The sequence below is a fragment of the Grus americana genome, chromosome 4 (genome assembly GCF_028858705.1).
Source record: "Grus americana isolate bGruAme1 chromosome 4, bGruAme1.mat, whole genome shotgun sequence".
Taxonomy (NCBI): domain Eukaryota; kingdom Metazoa; phylum Chordata; class Aves; order Gruiformes; family Gruidae; genus Grus; species Grus americana.
Genome location: NC_072855.1, coordinates 77,379,431 through 77,394,977, shown reverse-complemented (window position 1 = coordinate 77,394,977; position 15,547 = coordinate 77,379,431). Strand labels below are relative to the sequence as shown.

At 35.8% G+C, this 15,547-nt stretch overlaps 1 protein-coding gene and 1 long non-coding RNA gene across 10 annotated transcripts in view; one reads left to right on the top strand and one right to left on the bottom strand.

The window, feature by feature from the left end:
• The window catches only part of PDE5A (phosphodiesterase 5A), a 136,087-nt gene that overhangs the window by 36,449 nt on the left and 84,091 nt on the right, over positions 1-15,547 (bottom strand). For all 9 annotated transcript variants that reach the window (XM_054823405.1, XM_054823403.1, XM_054823404.1 and 6 more), the window contains 4 exons: positions 13,215-13,797; positions 11,576-11,665; positions 1,995-2,066; positions 1,091-1,180 (listed from right to left, as the gene is read on the bottom strand). In XM_054823405.1, coding sequence (XP_054679380.1) covers positions 1,091-1,180; positions 1,995-2,066; positions 11,576-11,665; positions 13,215-13,797 — 835 coding nt within the window. The remainder of the gene's footprint in view (positions 1-1,090; positions 1,181-1,994; positions 2,067-11,575; positions 11,666-13,214; positions 13,798-15,547) is intronic.
• Positions 1-15,547, top strand: part of LOC129205620 (uncharacterized) — a 65,806-nt gene that overhangs the window by 39,684 nt on the left and 10,575 nt on the right. Inside the window, exons 3-4 of the long non-coding RNA XR_008576804.1 lie at positions 1,072-5,159; positions 14,970-15,023. This is a non-coding gene — a long non-coding RNA (uncharacterized LOC129205620). The remainder of the gene's footprint in view (positions 1-1,071; positions 5,160-14,969; positions 15,024-15,547) is intronic.

Below are 15,547 nucleotides of genomic sequence, written 5' to 3'. Positions count from 1 at the left end.
CAGGCTGCAAGACAACAGTAAGCAATAGCCAGTTTGACACTTTTGATGGAAGAAATAAATAGCATATTTAGTTGTCTGATGTTTTCGGTTAGAGAGACAGAATAGATTTAGGCATTAACAGTTCATCAAATGAAACCTGAGAAAACCAGACAACACACAGTTATTTCTCCTTAGGAAACCTAATAGTTTCCTATGGCTCATGTGTGCATTCTAAAACTAGCGATACTTACATTTCTTAAGACTTTTGAACCCAATTATTATCTGTTGTAATTCTAACAAATCCTAATAAACTCATTTGGTGAAAACATCATTTAGACACAGCTGCTGTATTTCAGAGCTTCTGCTGAAGGACTTAGCTGCTCAGATGTGCTCATATTATATTCCTTTTTCCCTCACAAGCAGCATAGAGCCAATTTGAAAAAGATTATCTAAATTTGTACCAATTTACAAACACAGATAGTCACTTGGAAACTCAGACCTACCAGAAAATTTTTAAAACAACTGCTGCCCAGTTGTTTCTCCAAAACTTTTTCATACCGTATATGGCTGACATATTCACCCGTAAAGGCAATAGCAATAATAACTCATCAGTTATAAAGATGACTGCAAGATACAATAACATTAATCAGAAGGAAATTCAGTTTTCCATCTGATTATTACTGAAAATATGGTTAGTGACTATTTATAGTTGTAGTAGACTAAAAGAACAATCTGTATAACCTCTGCTGTTCTGTAGGGATAATTCTATCTGAAATTTCTGGAGTACATACACTTCTGGTTGTATAATACATACAGTGAGCCACAGGAGAACTTCAGGCAATACTGAGTATATTGACATGGAACGAGTTTTCTGACATGTAGCTTTACCTTCTTCCCCTAGATACTCCACTTCTCACAGCCCAAGCTGGAATATGCTCACCTACTTCTCAGTGAAGTTAATTAGAGCTTTATCAGAGATACACAGCATTCAATTAGAGTAATTAAAAATAGCCAAGGAATAACTACCATATGAGAAATATCAGGAGCAGGCACTGATTATTAGCTAACGATCGTAATTCCTGTATTCTTGAGACAAATGTGTTGACCATACCTGATTACGCCTGTTCTCAAGCAAAGATGTCTCATACAATTGAGCGTTGTGAAGAACAATTCCACAAAATGCCAAATATGCGGCAAAATCCTGAAGACAAATGAAGACCAACACCTCATGAAGATAATGTTTCACAGCATGCTAACTCTATTCAAAAGATAAGCTACTACAATTTTTTGTTTTCACTTTGAAGTATTAATTGATATTTTTAAGTTATCTTTGGTAACTACACATTTAGGTTTGGGTTTTCTTCAGTTACTGATAATTTGTTATTATTCCCTCAAGAATCTCTTCTCCCTTTTTTAAACTAATGAGAGTTAAGTCAACATCATCAGCCTGAGTGCAGCCTGTTTTTTGCTATACCAATCCAAATGTGAAGTCTGGAAGTATTTGGAAAGCAACAGCAGTGTGAGAATTAGGAATCAAGGTGCTGTCTGCTCTACTGATTATCTCATATATTGTTCATAATTTATCCAAAGCTTTTTCTCATTGTGCAATTGCTATATTGAGAAGTGATACAGTATTTAAGAAATAATCACTACATAAATTTTAATATTCAAAATACATTTGTTGGGGATACAGGGAGAGTTAGAACCAATTAATAAAAAATTATATCTATTAACAGTTATGAAACCATTTTACAATGCATTTCAGTAGAGTAAGCCTGTGTTTCAGAGATGTATGAGAGATACCATGCTGACCCAGAAATTAAACTATTTCACATCCACCTTTCTCATGGCCTCATAAAGAAAGAAATTTGCAGTATTACCAGGAAATCTGACTTTTTCAGATGTATTTAATTTTTAATAACTTTCAAATTTCTGATCATCACAAAAAGTAATAACATATCCATCCCCTGTTCCCCTATGAAAATAGAAGAGACATAAATGTCCAGCTTTTATACCTTTTCATCTTGTTCAGTGAAAGTGCCACCAATTCCAGATTTCTTATTGATTGCTTGAGCCACACCAACAACCTAGTGCATTCAAAATGGAGTCATTAGATAATTTTTAGGAATCTGTTATTGGATTCTATTTCTGAACATATTTATAGAAGATAATGAATGATAATTACAGGTATTCATTTGGTTGACCTTTAGATAACAGAAGATATTTAAGCCTGTTTTTTCCTAATTTGTTCATATTACAGATAGCTGAGCATGAACCTGAAATATCCTAAAATATAAGTAGCATGAGTCCTGGATGCTCTTATGAAGAGGGGTTGATATGATCCAAAATTATTTCTATGAATTGGAACAATCACCTCCCAGAAAGACAACAACAGTTTTCCCCTCTGCAGTCATAAGCCAGACCACACAACAGCTCTCTCTGAAGTTCATCTGTCTGTGTGTGTAGAAAAAACCCTTCCTGCTAGCTCTGACGAAATTTCCAAAATGCAGCCTCCTCACCGGATCTAGAATTTGGCCACAGTAATCTTTTTGCATTTTGTATCTCTCTGAATCTGACCGGATTAATTTTCATATGCTGAAAAATAGTATACAAAGGTTGTGTTCCTGCCAGACTCGAGTTTGTTACTCAAACTTAGTATGGAATCTGTGTAACAATAAACCAAGCCAGATTACACATCTAATTTTATTCTTATAAAGTTCTGTCTAAATTATGTTAAATTTCAGATGATGGTTTTTTAGTACAGAAATAATCTGTGGTAAAATTTGATTTCAAGTTTCTGGACATAATTCCAGAATTGACAGACTAAAACATGATTTCTTACAAAATAGAAAATGGTCCCTTTAAGGACAGTCAGTTAAAGTCCAAGCTACTGGTGCTTTTGTAACTTTCTACATAGAGGATAGTTAGCCAATAAACATAATTTCTCGATACAGGATGTTGGTTTAGATTTAAAAAAAAAAAAAAGTAAAATGAATGTGAGAGAACAACACAGCTGTTTAAGCATGATGCTTTTGTTACTGCCACTCTTTGTGGAGTTTGCGTACTCCCAGGAAACCAATCTGCCCTGCAAACAGCAGAAGTCCTTACAAAAATGAAAGTGGAATTCAGATCTTTGCTTAGTATTGATTCCAGTTTCTAATGCAGGCTCTGACTCTGACATTTGGAAAGAAATGAAATTGGGTGGTTGCATTGGACTTACTCTTACATATTCAACATAGATGTCTTCTCTGGTAACTTGGGTCTGTTTTTCAGATTCCAAGGAAAACAAGAGAATTTAAAAAGACCTTCATACAAGTCAGTATGAAGAGAAAGTGGGTATTTCTTTAAAAAATTAATTCACTGGGATAGTATTTCTGTAGATTCCGCACTGCAGTTATTCAAGCTGTGTACTGGCAGTTACCATTCTGTCCCGTAAACTAGTTCAAATTTCTTCTGGATTCTGTGCTTATCATTGTACTTCCAGGCTTCTGCTCTTCTGAGTCGTAAATTAACCACATATTTTCACACCACAATAAAATTGGAAGGCTTTCAGAAGGAGAGGTTAATTTTAGTTGAGATACTTCTGACTTTCACTGTTGATAAGGTGAAAATGAGAGGTTTTCTAATTCAAATATTTTGTCATTCCATTAAAAAAAGGTTATTTATTTGTATTATTATATTGCACATTACTAATACACAGTCTTGTTTGCTATTAAATCAAATTGTTACTATAAAAAATGTTTCTCTCTGATGCATAAACATTTCCTAGATTATAGGATTTCAAGGCCTTAGCCTTTCCCTAATATAATTCAGTATGTTTCCACTCCTTTTGAGACTTTGCAAATTATTACTAATCTGATTTTAGGCTTAAAAGAATTGGAAAAAGTACAGTTTCCTTGACCTGTGAAGTAAAAAACAAATGTCCTGACTGTTAGTGAGTAATGACTGGTTTCTGTAATTGATGTCAAGAGTAGGAGCTATAAGGTGGTGAACCCAATGCTGTTTATCAGGATGGATGAGAAAGGCACCAAAGTAGATGACCTTCTGAGGAGGGTGCCAAGTGGAGGGTAGGGACACTGATGTCTGAGCCATTACTTATATTGGTACCCAGAAATGAAGTCCACAGTCAGCTGTCAAGCTGAATAGCCACTGGCAGCTCCTGGAATGGATTTAGATTAAAGCAGAGCTTAAGGAGAGGAGTAGCACCAGAGCAACAGGGAGGAGAGGGAGGCTGGAAACTGGGAGGAGCTGGAAGTCACTCACTAAAAACCTGCACTTCCTTAAAGTTAGACCGTTCATCTATTTAAATGGCTAGATCTTATCTTCTGCTAAACTCAATAAATCTGCTGTGCAGTAAACTCAGAGGCTAGAATGTGCTAGTACAGATGAAGCCCACCTAGCTGAGTACGGTAACGTGAAAGAGTGTGTGGTAAGAAGCCATAAAGTATATGTAAAGCTTTTGATTCTTTTCATATTTTTTGGCACATTTACAACAAATTATTGACAAAGCTGCAAAGAACTTCCTGTGTTTGAGATCCAAATAGTGTAAGACCAGTACAAGGTGTTAATGATGGTATTTTTTTCATCTTGCTTTTTGGGGATGAACAATATCAGAAGAAAACTGTGTAGTGTGCATGTTTAAAAAGTTCTACTTAACTATTAATAATTAAATTTATAATTGCTAAACTGATGGAAGGCATACAGTTTTATTTTTGTAATGGAAGACAATTTACTATCTCTCAGCCTAGCCTTCCTAAAATACTGATGTTACAAATAAGGTCATTGTTCTGCAGCATGAATCCCTGCCAACTGTGGGCTCAAAAATGTCTGTCTGAAATAAAGCTTAACTGTCAGCTCCATTCCATACAACCCAGTTTTTCCCACAGTCAACCTCTCATTTACTTCAGTGAGGGATGTTTCTTATCCAGTGAACTTTCTTACTTTAACAACAATGTACAACTAGTTTTATATACTTCTATAGCAGACTTTGAGTAGTAAGCAAATCCTTTAACCAGTCAATATGCTTTTATGTTAACCTACATGTGCAGAGATTAATGGTTAGGCCTTTTCTCATACCACTGTCTTCTGTGGGTATTTATTTTTTTTTTTTTTTCAGTTTTCATCCAGCATGAGCTAAGACAACTTTAATGAGGTCAGAGGCTTTTTAAGGCATCCAAAAGGTGAGTACTTTCATCTTGTGTAAACACATCCCCTCCATGAAAGGAAAGCCTGTGCTTATAGCTTAAAAAAGCTATAAGAAAACAGTAAAAGGAACGTATTAATATAGCAAAAAGACTATTTAGCCTCCTTTTATTAGCACTGCAGGTTTCTGATAAATTAACAAAGGCATGTGTTCTAAGATGAATGCTCAGTTTTTAGATCTTTGTTAAGGCCTTTCAGTAAAAGGTTTTAACTGAAGAGTAACAAGGAGAATAAACCTGCTAAAAATTAATGGTTGTCTTGATGATGATAAAAATTTTGTGCAGATGCAAACCTTTGTTGTTGTTGTTTCAGTGGCATTTTAAGCTTTTAAAGACAGCTTTGTAGTATGTGCCATTTTTTCATACAAAATAAACAGTTTTAAAAATTAAACTGGTCCAAATTCTGGCCTCATTTATATCAGTACAAATTCCAGTCAACTTCACTAAATTCTGTAGAATGTGATATAGAGACAGTAATGAGAAAAAACTCAGATGGATATTATTCAGCCATTGGAGTCTTGCCGGCAACCAGGTAATTAGGAGAAGATGTAGGAAACTTAAGAGGATCTGTTTCTGTTTCTAAAGTAATTATGTAATTAGGACAAAAGTAAATCATGTGGTAACATTTTAGGCCATGGAGAACATATGCCTCCATTTTACAGAATACTAAGCATAGTATGAAACCCAAATCCTCATTTTTGAAATTTACTATAAACAAATCTGAAATAACAATAGGCCTGATCTGTGATCTCCAGCTGGGAGTTATGTTCGCACCAGCAGAAAAATTGAATCAATTGCTCTGAGCTCAGCTATACAGAAAACTTATTGAGATAATGGGTACATTAAAAGTATGAAATCTTTGTGGCAATAAACAAGACATATCTGAGATAAAGCTAATTCTTTGTAAAGCTTGGAGAATGTTGTAAAAAAATGATAGTCCACTCAAACACTTGTTCATGAAAGCACTGTTCCAGTCTAACAAAAAGGTAGTTTTTAAGTTACTTAGGCGCAATATTTTACATTTATATTTAATTTTATATTTAATTCTCTAACAGGCATGTTTCTTTGAAGTCAGTTGGAAAAATTCCCCTTGGATCAGAAACCAAGTACTTTGTTATTTTCCATTCAGATCACATAAGATAGACATACACTGTGAATACTAAAAACAATTTTAATCACGGAATTGTTTTCTTACTTTCAGTCCCAAAAGGAGGGGAAGAAACCCTCCAACAATTACTGGGTCAATATCCACACCTGTTTTACCACATCTGAACACAGCTTTCTAAATTGTGTTCTTGCTGGCAACACAGGTAATCTTCCAGTGCTGCTACTGGGTCTGTAACCTTTCTTCTACCAATTATCCCATTTAATAAAGCCAGATCCACGTTACAAGGAGAGATTTCTTCTAATTATCAGGGAGAATTATTTTTACTATTTTCTTGCATAGCTGACTCCTGCCTCTAAAAGTAGCAGGCTACCTAGAGTATTTCCCAGTAGGTGATGACTAATGACTTCAGTGCTGATGACCATGCTCTGAATTTTATCTGGATTGTTTCATGCTGCAGTTTATTGCACATTAAGATTACAGGCCTAACTCTGTGAAAGCTGTTCCAGTTCTACAGGCAGCTAGTGCCCTTTTTAGTTGGTTCTTACTTCAGCTGACTTAAGAATATAATTAATATAATTTTGCTTCCTAAGAAGATTTTTTTTTTATTTACTTTGCTGGCACCTGAAGAAAAATTACATTAAGCCAAAAAAAAGGTAATAGAAAGAGGGAAACTCAACTCCTATCTCATTTTAAAGATGGGAACACATCCACTTGAGAAGACAGACAAAGTGGTTTTAACCTTACTTTGTTCTCCTGGTCTTGTAGAGGTTTGGTTCAGGCTTATAAAATTATCCTATGGGGACAGAACTGTATTTACAGACTTTCATTTTTAATCAACAAAACTTTCACATCCTCTTCCAGCATTCATGCCAACAGTAGCCTGTATGATTTCCAGCAGTCTAGCTACTGTAACACATGTCTCAGCATAAGCTGAAAATCCACCCAAGAAGCAAATTACTGATCTCCATAATCCTGCAGCAAGACTGCTACTGGAACTTGAGTTAGTTTGTTTAAAGTTAGCTTGGCTAGATCTACACTAGACTGCAGCGACTGTGATATATTATACATAAAGTGTTCACTGTGGGAGAAAATAACTTAGCTGGCTAACAGTAACATGCCTGGTCACATCTTATACAATAAAATTTAAGAGGACATTTTCAAAGGCTGTTGTAAATAGAGTAGCATCCCTGATTTGTTGGGAAGAGCTTCCCAGTGACAGGAGATAGGGCAAAGTAAACAACAAACTGAACAATTGGAGTGAGCATTGCCAGAATAAAACATTTCCCTAGCCAGTTAGTAGGAAGTTCATACTCAGAGTCTGGGAGACAGGCCTCAGTTAATTCAGCTTAAAACTCCCGTATGAGAAAATCCTACCGATTTTAGTAGAAATTAAGCTGAAATAGAATTCTGTGGAAATTATTTTGCACAGCTGAAAGAAAAAAATGCAGAAATATCAGAAAATTATGTAATTCCTATAGGTGTTCTATGGCAGCTGTGATGACTTCATGCATCAGAGACCAGTCGTTCCACAGATACTCCAAACCAGTTAGAAAGCTGTACTGAGTCTTGTGACAGTTCTGGCTAACTCTGCAAATTGGTTTAAGCTAAGGACTTCCATTCTCTATTCAGTTCTGTCAAATTTTGTCAAAATGACTGTTTACAAATGTCTACAAAACCAGATGGAGAAATTCAAGGTGATAATTATTTGCAACAACTTCTGTAGTCCTTTTTCTGCATCTCTGAATCCAAGACCAAACAAAATCACAAGAAAGTGCCACTGCATTTATTGACTTTATTATGGGAGCTCTAGAAGGCAAACCAGTACCATTCAAGCTTCTGAAAGAGTAAAGGTTTAAGGACACACCAGGAATGAAAAGCTGCTTTTTGAGATACACAATGCTGAACTGCCACAACCTTAGGTCTTCTGCCAGTAGTGGTAAAACCCTGATTTCTGTATAAGCACAGAAATGGTTAGCATTAATAGCTACAGCTAAAGCCTGTGGCCAGCAATACCAGTGTTCTCTTGCAAAAGAAATAACCATGGTAACTCTGTGGTACAAGCTGGCTAATACTAACATTTCATTGGTGGCTTTTGTGCTACTGAGGATAAAAAAATCAGTGTTTTGAAGGCTTTGATGTGTTCTCTGATATACATCAGTAATCCAAGTAACGAGTCTTACGTACTGATGTCTAGATAACTGTATATCGTTATCTGCTCTTACAGAAGAATCACCAGAAGACAAAACCTTTCATGATCAAAATGGAATCTTTGCTATAGGTTCACATTCACCTTAGGACAAATTCAAATACAGAAATAGATGATTAAATTATTTGACTTAGAAAGAAAACCAAAATGGTTCTAAGTAGAATACAGTTCAGGTTACCCAAGGCCCTTCTTCCTCCTTGTTTTCATCAATGGTGATAACCAGCAAATGATATAGCCTTGTGTGCAAGAAAGCATCATGTGGCTATACTTTTGTAGTATGATGGGATGGAAAGAATTTCTGTTTAGTTATTAGAGATTGTGTAGCAAGGCTTTACAGATATCAAACCTTTGTTCAAAGCCCCTGAAGTCAGATGCAAAGCTCAGTCAGTTTGCATTTGAAATTTTTCATGGGAAAAAGAGAACTCTTCATAAAGCTAACACTACACAAGCCTCTGTGATCTGATATCAAAGGACGTAATCAGCAGAATTTTATGAATCTGAAATGCAATGTTTCTGTGGAATTTCAGTCAGCAAGAATAGGTTTGATTGAGAAAAGTTCTTTTACTATTAAATGAACATAATTCCATTCATCATGTGCATCTGAGCAGAGGTAAAGTCCTCTTATTGCACTGCTTTTTTCTCATTGTTACCAGTTCCTGGGTCCTTTTTATGAGCTCTTCTGTGAATCAAACTGTTTTCTTCTTTTCATCTATGGAATTTCTTACTAGCTGTTATTTTTAAGTAAGACTTTGGTTTCTCACATGCCTCATGGAAATATAGGCAAATGTGAAAAACATCTACTGGAAAAATCTCCATACTTCAGCAGGCCCAGAGGATTTAATAATCAGCATGAGATTTTCTTCCTCTCAATTACTGACTCTTCTGTTTTAAAAAAATAGTACTAAGACTAAACAAACAAACAGAAACCCCCAGTTGCTTCTCTTTCTCAGTGTTTATTTTTGGATGTCTTCCAGAATCATCTTTTGACTGTGGTTGCTGACATCCTGGGCTAAGGCAGCATTCACTATCCTCAGTATTAATAGAGGGACATTGGGGACTTTTTTTATGTCGTTGGTTTTGTGGGTTTTTTAATGGGGGGGAGCCAGTATTCTGGTTTTGTTGTTTGGTAGGATTTTTTTAAACAGAAAAAGCAGCAGAATGCAAATGGCAAATTAAGGACTGATTCACTTACTCCAACATCTGTCCAGAAACATGTCAGTCACGTGTTATAGTGAGAGGGAGAAAAACCTTCGGTAGAGACTTTAAAATCAGAAAAAATTAAAAAGTGTCGTCCTTCCCTATAAGAAATCTTATAGTTTAGCCCCTTCAAATTATTGCATATGAGTAGAGTGTAACACTCTCCGTAAACTTCAGGTTGGCTGAACTTTTCAAAATAAACAAATTCCTGCTTCATTTCCACTTGCTGATGCACTTAGGAGCGGAAAGCTAGCTGAAGATACGGCCAATTGCAGGTTTATTCAGCCTGTAAGTCATGGTGTATTGGACCAACAGACTACAGCTCTTACTTCTTCCCCCACCTGCCATCAGGACCCAGTGAGAAGTAAGCACTTTCACACTCCCTGGCCAGCAAGATTACGTAACTAATTTCTGATCCCAATTACATAGAGCATACCATTTTTTCCATTCAACAAAAAGAAAATGGGATGGCTTGAGTGGAATTTAAAGCGTTGCACCAGCCTGACATGGACCACTGGTCCCTGACAGCTCTTTGCACAACATCTGCTTTGCTCATTGGCTGGCCCAAGGCCAGCAGTGGCTGCTGCTGGTTAGAAAGGGGAAGATTTGTTAGGTGGGAGTGGGAGTAGGAGAATATCGAGTGCTGTCCTTGGAAGAACTGAAAAAAAAATTTTAAACCAAAATTAGCAGTAGGTGAAGAAAGGAAATCCTGGCTGATCATCTGGGTTAGCTAGAGTAAGATTCAACAAACAAGTTAAATCAAGAATTTAATCAATTTATTTAATAAAAAAAAGGTTCAATGCAATAAGAGTCAAGGTAACGCATTCCATCAGAGGAGTAAAAGATGGAAGAGCAAGAAAAAGAAGGTATGATGTCTTCAAACCAATCTTGGCAGCATTTCTTTTTGGAGTTTGAGTTTTCTGGAAGCAAATTATAAATACTCTAAAAAATAAAGGAATTTCAGGAGAGAAAATCTCCATCTTAAAGCTCTGACACACTCTACAGAGAGCCTTACCCTTTGTATTCTAAGAACTGGTGATGTGGCTGAAGGCTACTACATTCAGGATAAAAAAACCCCCAAACTTACTTTACTTACTCCCTAAGTGAAACAGTGGACCTCACTTTTTTTCCGTTCATTTGCTTTCATTGACTTTACTGAATTCACTCTTCAACTACTCAGTGCAAGAAGAGGTGGTTAGTCCATAAAATAATTCTCCCTACTGCATTGCATCAAAAAGGAAGACAGAACTTCTTTGAGAAGTAGCATGGATGGGAAATAGGTACAAGAGTTCAATGAGCAGATTCACATTGTTTTAAATTAAGAGTGATTTAAGTTATATCACTTGTGGATAACTTTTCTGAATCACATCAGCACCATGTGTTTTCAAAGCCTGCTGTTAAGCAGGCTTAACATGTTTCTTAGTTTATTACTTATGAGCTGAGTTAATAGAATGTAAAAGCCAACCTTTTACACAATGATAAAACTCAATTTATGTCCTCTGAAGAAAGTAATGTAGATACAAGCTAAACTGAAGTACAGTAACTCTTAGTTGCAATCTGAGTGTGCACTGAGATAGACCAATGAGTATGCAGAGAACTTTAATGCTGACAGATACTTGGTACAGGAACCAGGAACAGCACTTGTAGAGTTAAATACATATATCCTACTTCTGCATCTGGAATTAAACTCTTCTTGACAATTCCCTTTGGCTTACATTACTGAACTAGATAAGAGAAAATTAAAGTCCAAGCAAACATAAACAGTCTTTTTAAAAAAGACATGGTTTTATACTATAAGATAATGACTGCCAGCTAATAAAAGTTAAAAGCGTTAGCATAGCTGGAAACAGTATTACATGAAATTATCTCAATACTGCAACTTACCTCTTCCCTATGATTCTTTATTGGCATACAGAGAATACTCTGAGTCTTATACCCTGTGATCTGGTCAACTTCTGCATTGAATCTTGGATCCTGATACAAGAAAAAAAACACAATTATTTGACTACTTGCCTAAAGACCAGTTCTTTTTCTTCCTTGGTTTAAAGGTTAAGAAAAGTACAATATTTGACTTAACTGTTACCCAGGATAACAAAGATTCCGTTACTAGCTAATAATTGTATAAAGTCGTTACTATCAATGCATTAAAACAACAACAAAAAAGCATTTATGTGGAACAGGAGTGCCTGTCGATAAATACAACTGCCAGAAAGAACAAAAAAAACCCCAAACCTTAGGAGAAGCCTTTCTTGAGCCTAGACCATCATTATAATAAATGTATACATGGACTAACCATCCCTAGTATAGCTTTTATCATCAAGAAGAAATTACAGAAATATACTGAAAGACATATGGCCACAGAGGAGCATAGTTTCATGAATGTGGTTAGTGTTTTTGCTTTTACCAGAGAATGCTTGTTTCATTTTTTTCAGCTGAATATTGTTATAAAACTCTGATTTTTTTAAAATCTTACTAAAATAAATCAGACTATTTTTAAAGGCTGCTGTTCTTTCTCTAGTAATTGATTTCAAATTGAGCATGGCGGACCCAATTCAAGAATGAACTTTTAAACTATAAGGACAAGTGGTGTCCCACTGGAAACATGTACTTAGCAAATGTTTAGACAGTTTCTGAGGCAGCAAACAAGTATTTCTTGAAAATGAAACCATGTGAAATCATACCGCTCTTTTTTGCTTCTGAAAAAAATCTACTCAGTAATGTTACCTAATTCTGTAAACATGCTTAGATTAACTGAGAGGTCATCAATCAGAAGCAGGAGTTTTCAGCTCTGTATGCCTTTGTTAATTAATCAACTAAGTAATTCATTAAAATTTCCATGTTCCCTAAATTCAAAGCACAAAATCAGCATATCCAAAGAGCTTGGAATGACGAGATGTTAAGCTGAGATGTAAGAGATGTCCTCTCCCAGTGCTGGATTCTCTTCCTTTTTTTCATCTGGCCTCGTATTAAATAACTCGAATTGCAGAGTATCATTTCATTTAGGAGACCTCTATACAATTCAAACCCTCATCCTGTTGTTGTTCATTCAGCTCCTACTCCTTGTACCTCAGGTATGATAAAATTCTCCAAAGTATTTTTAGTCACAGGACTCCAGTTTTCAGACAATTACATGCACAATTTCATTCATTTTGGTGCAGAAGTATCTTACGTCCTTACACAAGCAGAAATGTAAACATTTAAGTGTCCAAATCTAGAAATGCAAATACTCATGTGCACATAGCTGGTTAAGACAGGGCTGGTATCTGACTGCTACTGTCAAACTTACATAATTTATTTTGATGTTAGCATTCCTCTAGCATTAGCCACAGCTCCATGTTTCTGTACATGCATGTATCTGTAATATATGCGTTATAACCAAAACCATGTCGTCAGGTTTGCATCTTGACTGGTTTAAGTCAATATAGCTCCAAATACATATACTAAAATGGCAATATTACAACAGCTGCTAATATGCCTTTTTCTTTTTTTCAAGAGTTGTTCAAGATAAATTTTGTCTGTTTACCTCATACGCATTCTTGATGTTCAGAGGCTGACCTATAGCTGCTACATGACCCACAATGCCCTTGTTCCACTCCAGGCGAATGCAGTTGTTGGAAGCTTCTTCCAGGGTGGAGCCTTCTGCCACGTCAAACAGCCTGCTTACAAGAAACTTCTCATTAGAGCTATCCTCACAGACCAAAAACAGGGAATAGCGATCAGCTGCTATAAGCTCATGGATATGTAGAAAAATTTTATGGCAAAGCGCTGTGACATCTAAGTGACTAGAAATATCTTTCACAAGTTCTAATAGTCTTGAGCACTGATCCCCTGCACTGGTCTCAATCCTTGGAGATTGCAGAGGCATCTGTTCCTTCTTTTCAGAGCCTGAGAGGAAGCTCACTGCTCCTACTGAGTCCTTGACAAAAATAGGCCTTAAGGGTCTGTCAAATTCAGAAGCAGAGATCTTCCTCGCTGGCGTCCCGGAGTTGGTGGTCTCAGCACAGGCAGGCTGGTGACAAGCACAGGATTCACTCTGGGACTTGGTTACCTCCTTGCAGACTGGGATGGTATGAACTCTCTCAGCAAACCATGCATTAACCATTTCTCTGTAAAACAAAAATAGAAATACAGTGAGTGATGTAAGTTAAAAATTCTCAGGAACTAATACATATTTGAAGAGGACTCTGCAAAGAGGGTAACTTTAAACCTTTTCATACAGTGGGCATGAGTGCACCTTTAGTGCTCGTCTGTATCAATATCCTTCAATTTTACACAGCACTTAGCCTAGATTAAGCAGTAATGTTTTATGCCCCATAAAAAGGAAGCTATTTCTGCCTAAAGGAAATACCTGAATAGGGCAGAGGAAGACTGCTCATGCTGTGGCTTTCGGAATATTTCAGATCAGAAGTTTACACCATAATTTTGTGCTTAAAAAGTTCTGGTCCTTCCCATTCCTAAGTTTTGGATTTCTGTACAAGATGTATGTATATTCATATGAAGACAAAACATTCTGGTTTAATTCTGTTTTTATAGACCATTTCTAACTTTTAAAAAGATAATTTTGAACTTTAATTCTCTCTGTCACATCACCTGCAGCCCCTCCTATTTTTATGTCACCTATAGACTATTTTTAAGTTAACTTCCCCTGTTTTCTCAGAGTTAATGAAAAATGCTGTTTTGACTCAAAGCACAAAACCTTTGCTTAAAAACTGTCAAACATGAACATTTCTAATGCAATCCCCTTGAAAATAATGAAAGACACCGTTTTCATGCATCTCTCCTATTTCCTTTCCTTGCAGATGAAACTTATTGCCTAACTCAACTCAAAAGACTGAATACCCGCAAAATTATATTTTTGAAGAGTTTACCATTAATTAAAAAATGTTATGCATCTCTAGGATTTAACTGTTTCTCAAATTAACTTAGCACTAGAATGCCAACCCTAATAATGTTCTCACTAAATACAGCAAATCTTGAATTATCCATAAGCATACACTTTTTCTTATCACTATAATATTTTCTTGTCCAAAATCTATTGGGTTTTATTTGGGTTTGTTTTGGTTTGTTTTTTTTTTTTTAAATACAGGGCTTTTTATTTCATTTTCTCAGTGTTAACGATTCCTCATAGCACATGATCTACTCTCAGAAGAAATTTTGTTTTCTAAATTACATAATGTATGGACCTATGAACAGCAAAAATCCTATTAAAAAGTCTGATCTTTTGGAAACCTTTCATGGTGGTCATGTTTTAAATTTGGGATATTTTTTATTTGCTCAGCAGACCACAGGAATCTCAAGAGTGAAGCTGAATGAAACCATGGAAATTAGTCAGGTTAGTCAGTCGCTGATCGGTTACATGCATCAGTATATGTTAAATATGAAAAGCACTGTACGTAGCCTTTTTTTCCTTACCAAACAGCTTTATTTGTGTCATAGAATGCAGTACTGCAAGTGTAATTAACCATTAATTCAAAGTAAAGTAATCAATTAAAATCTAAAGTCCACCAATATTATTTTTATTAGCAAGCAATCCTCCAAGGAAACTTATTTGTCTTCTGTAGGGAAAGTTTGAAAGAGTTTTTCAGATTTTGAAATCACATATCATTTAGAGACCTCAACTGTAGGCAAACATGCTATAAAAAATTGTATTGATTTAGGAAATAGTGTGAGTGTAAAGGGAGCACCTGGGCAAAAGAAAGTCATTATGGTACTGTACTCATTCCACTTCAGTGCAAGCTGTAATTTTTTTCTCCTCAAAAAAATATGTCTGAGGTAAGTATCACTCACTGTAGCACTGTAAAACCAAATTATCTTATTCACATTAGTGCAACTCCAAATAAATGGATGATAGACTAT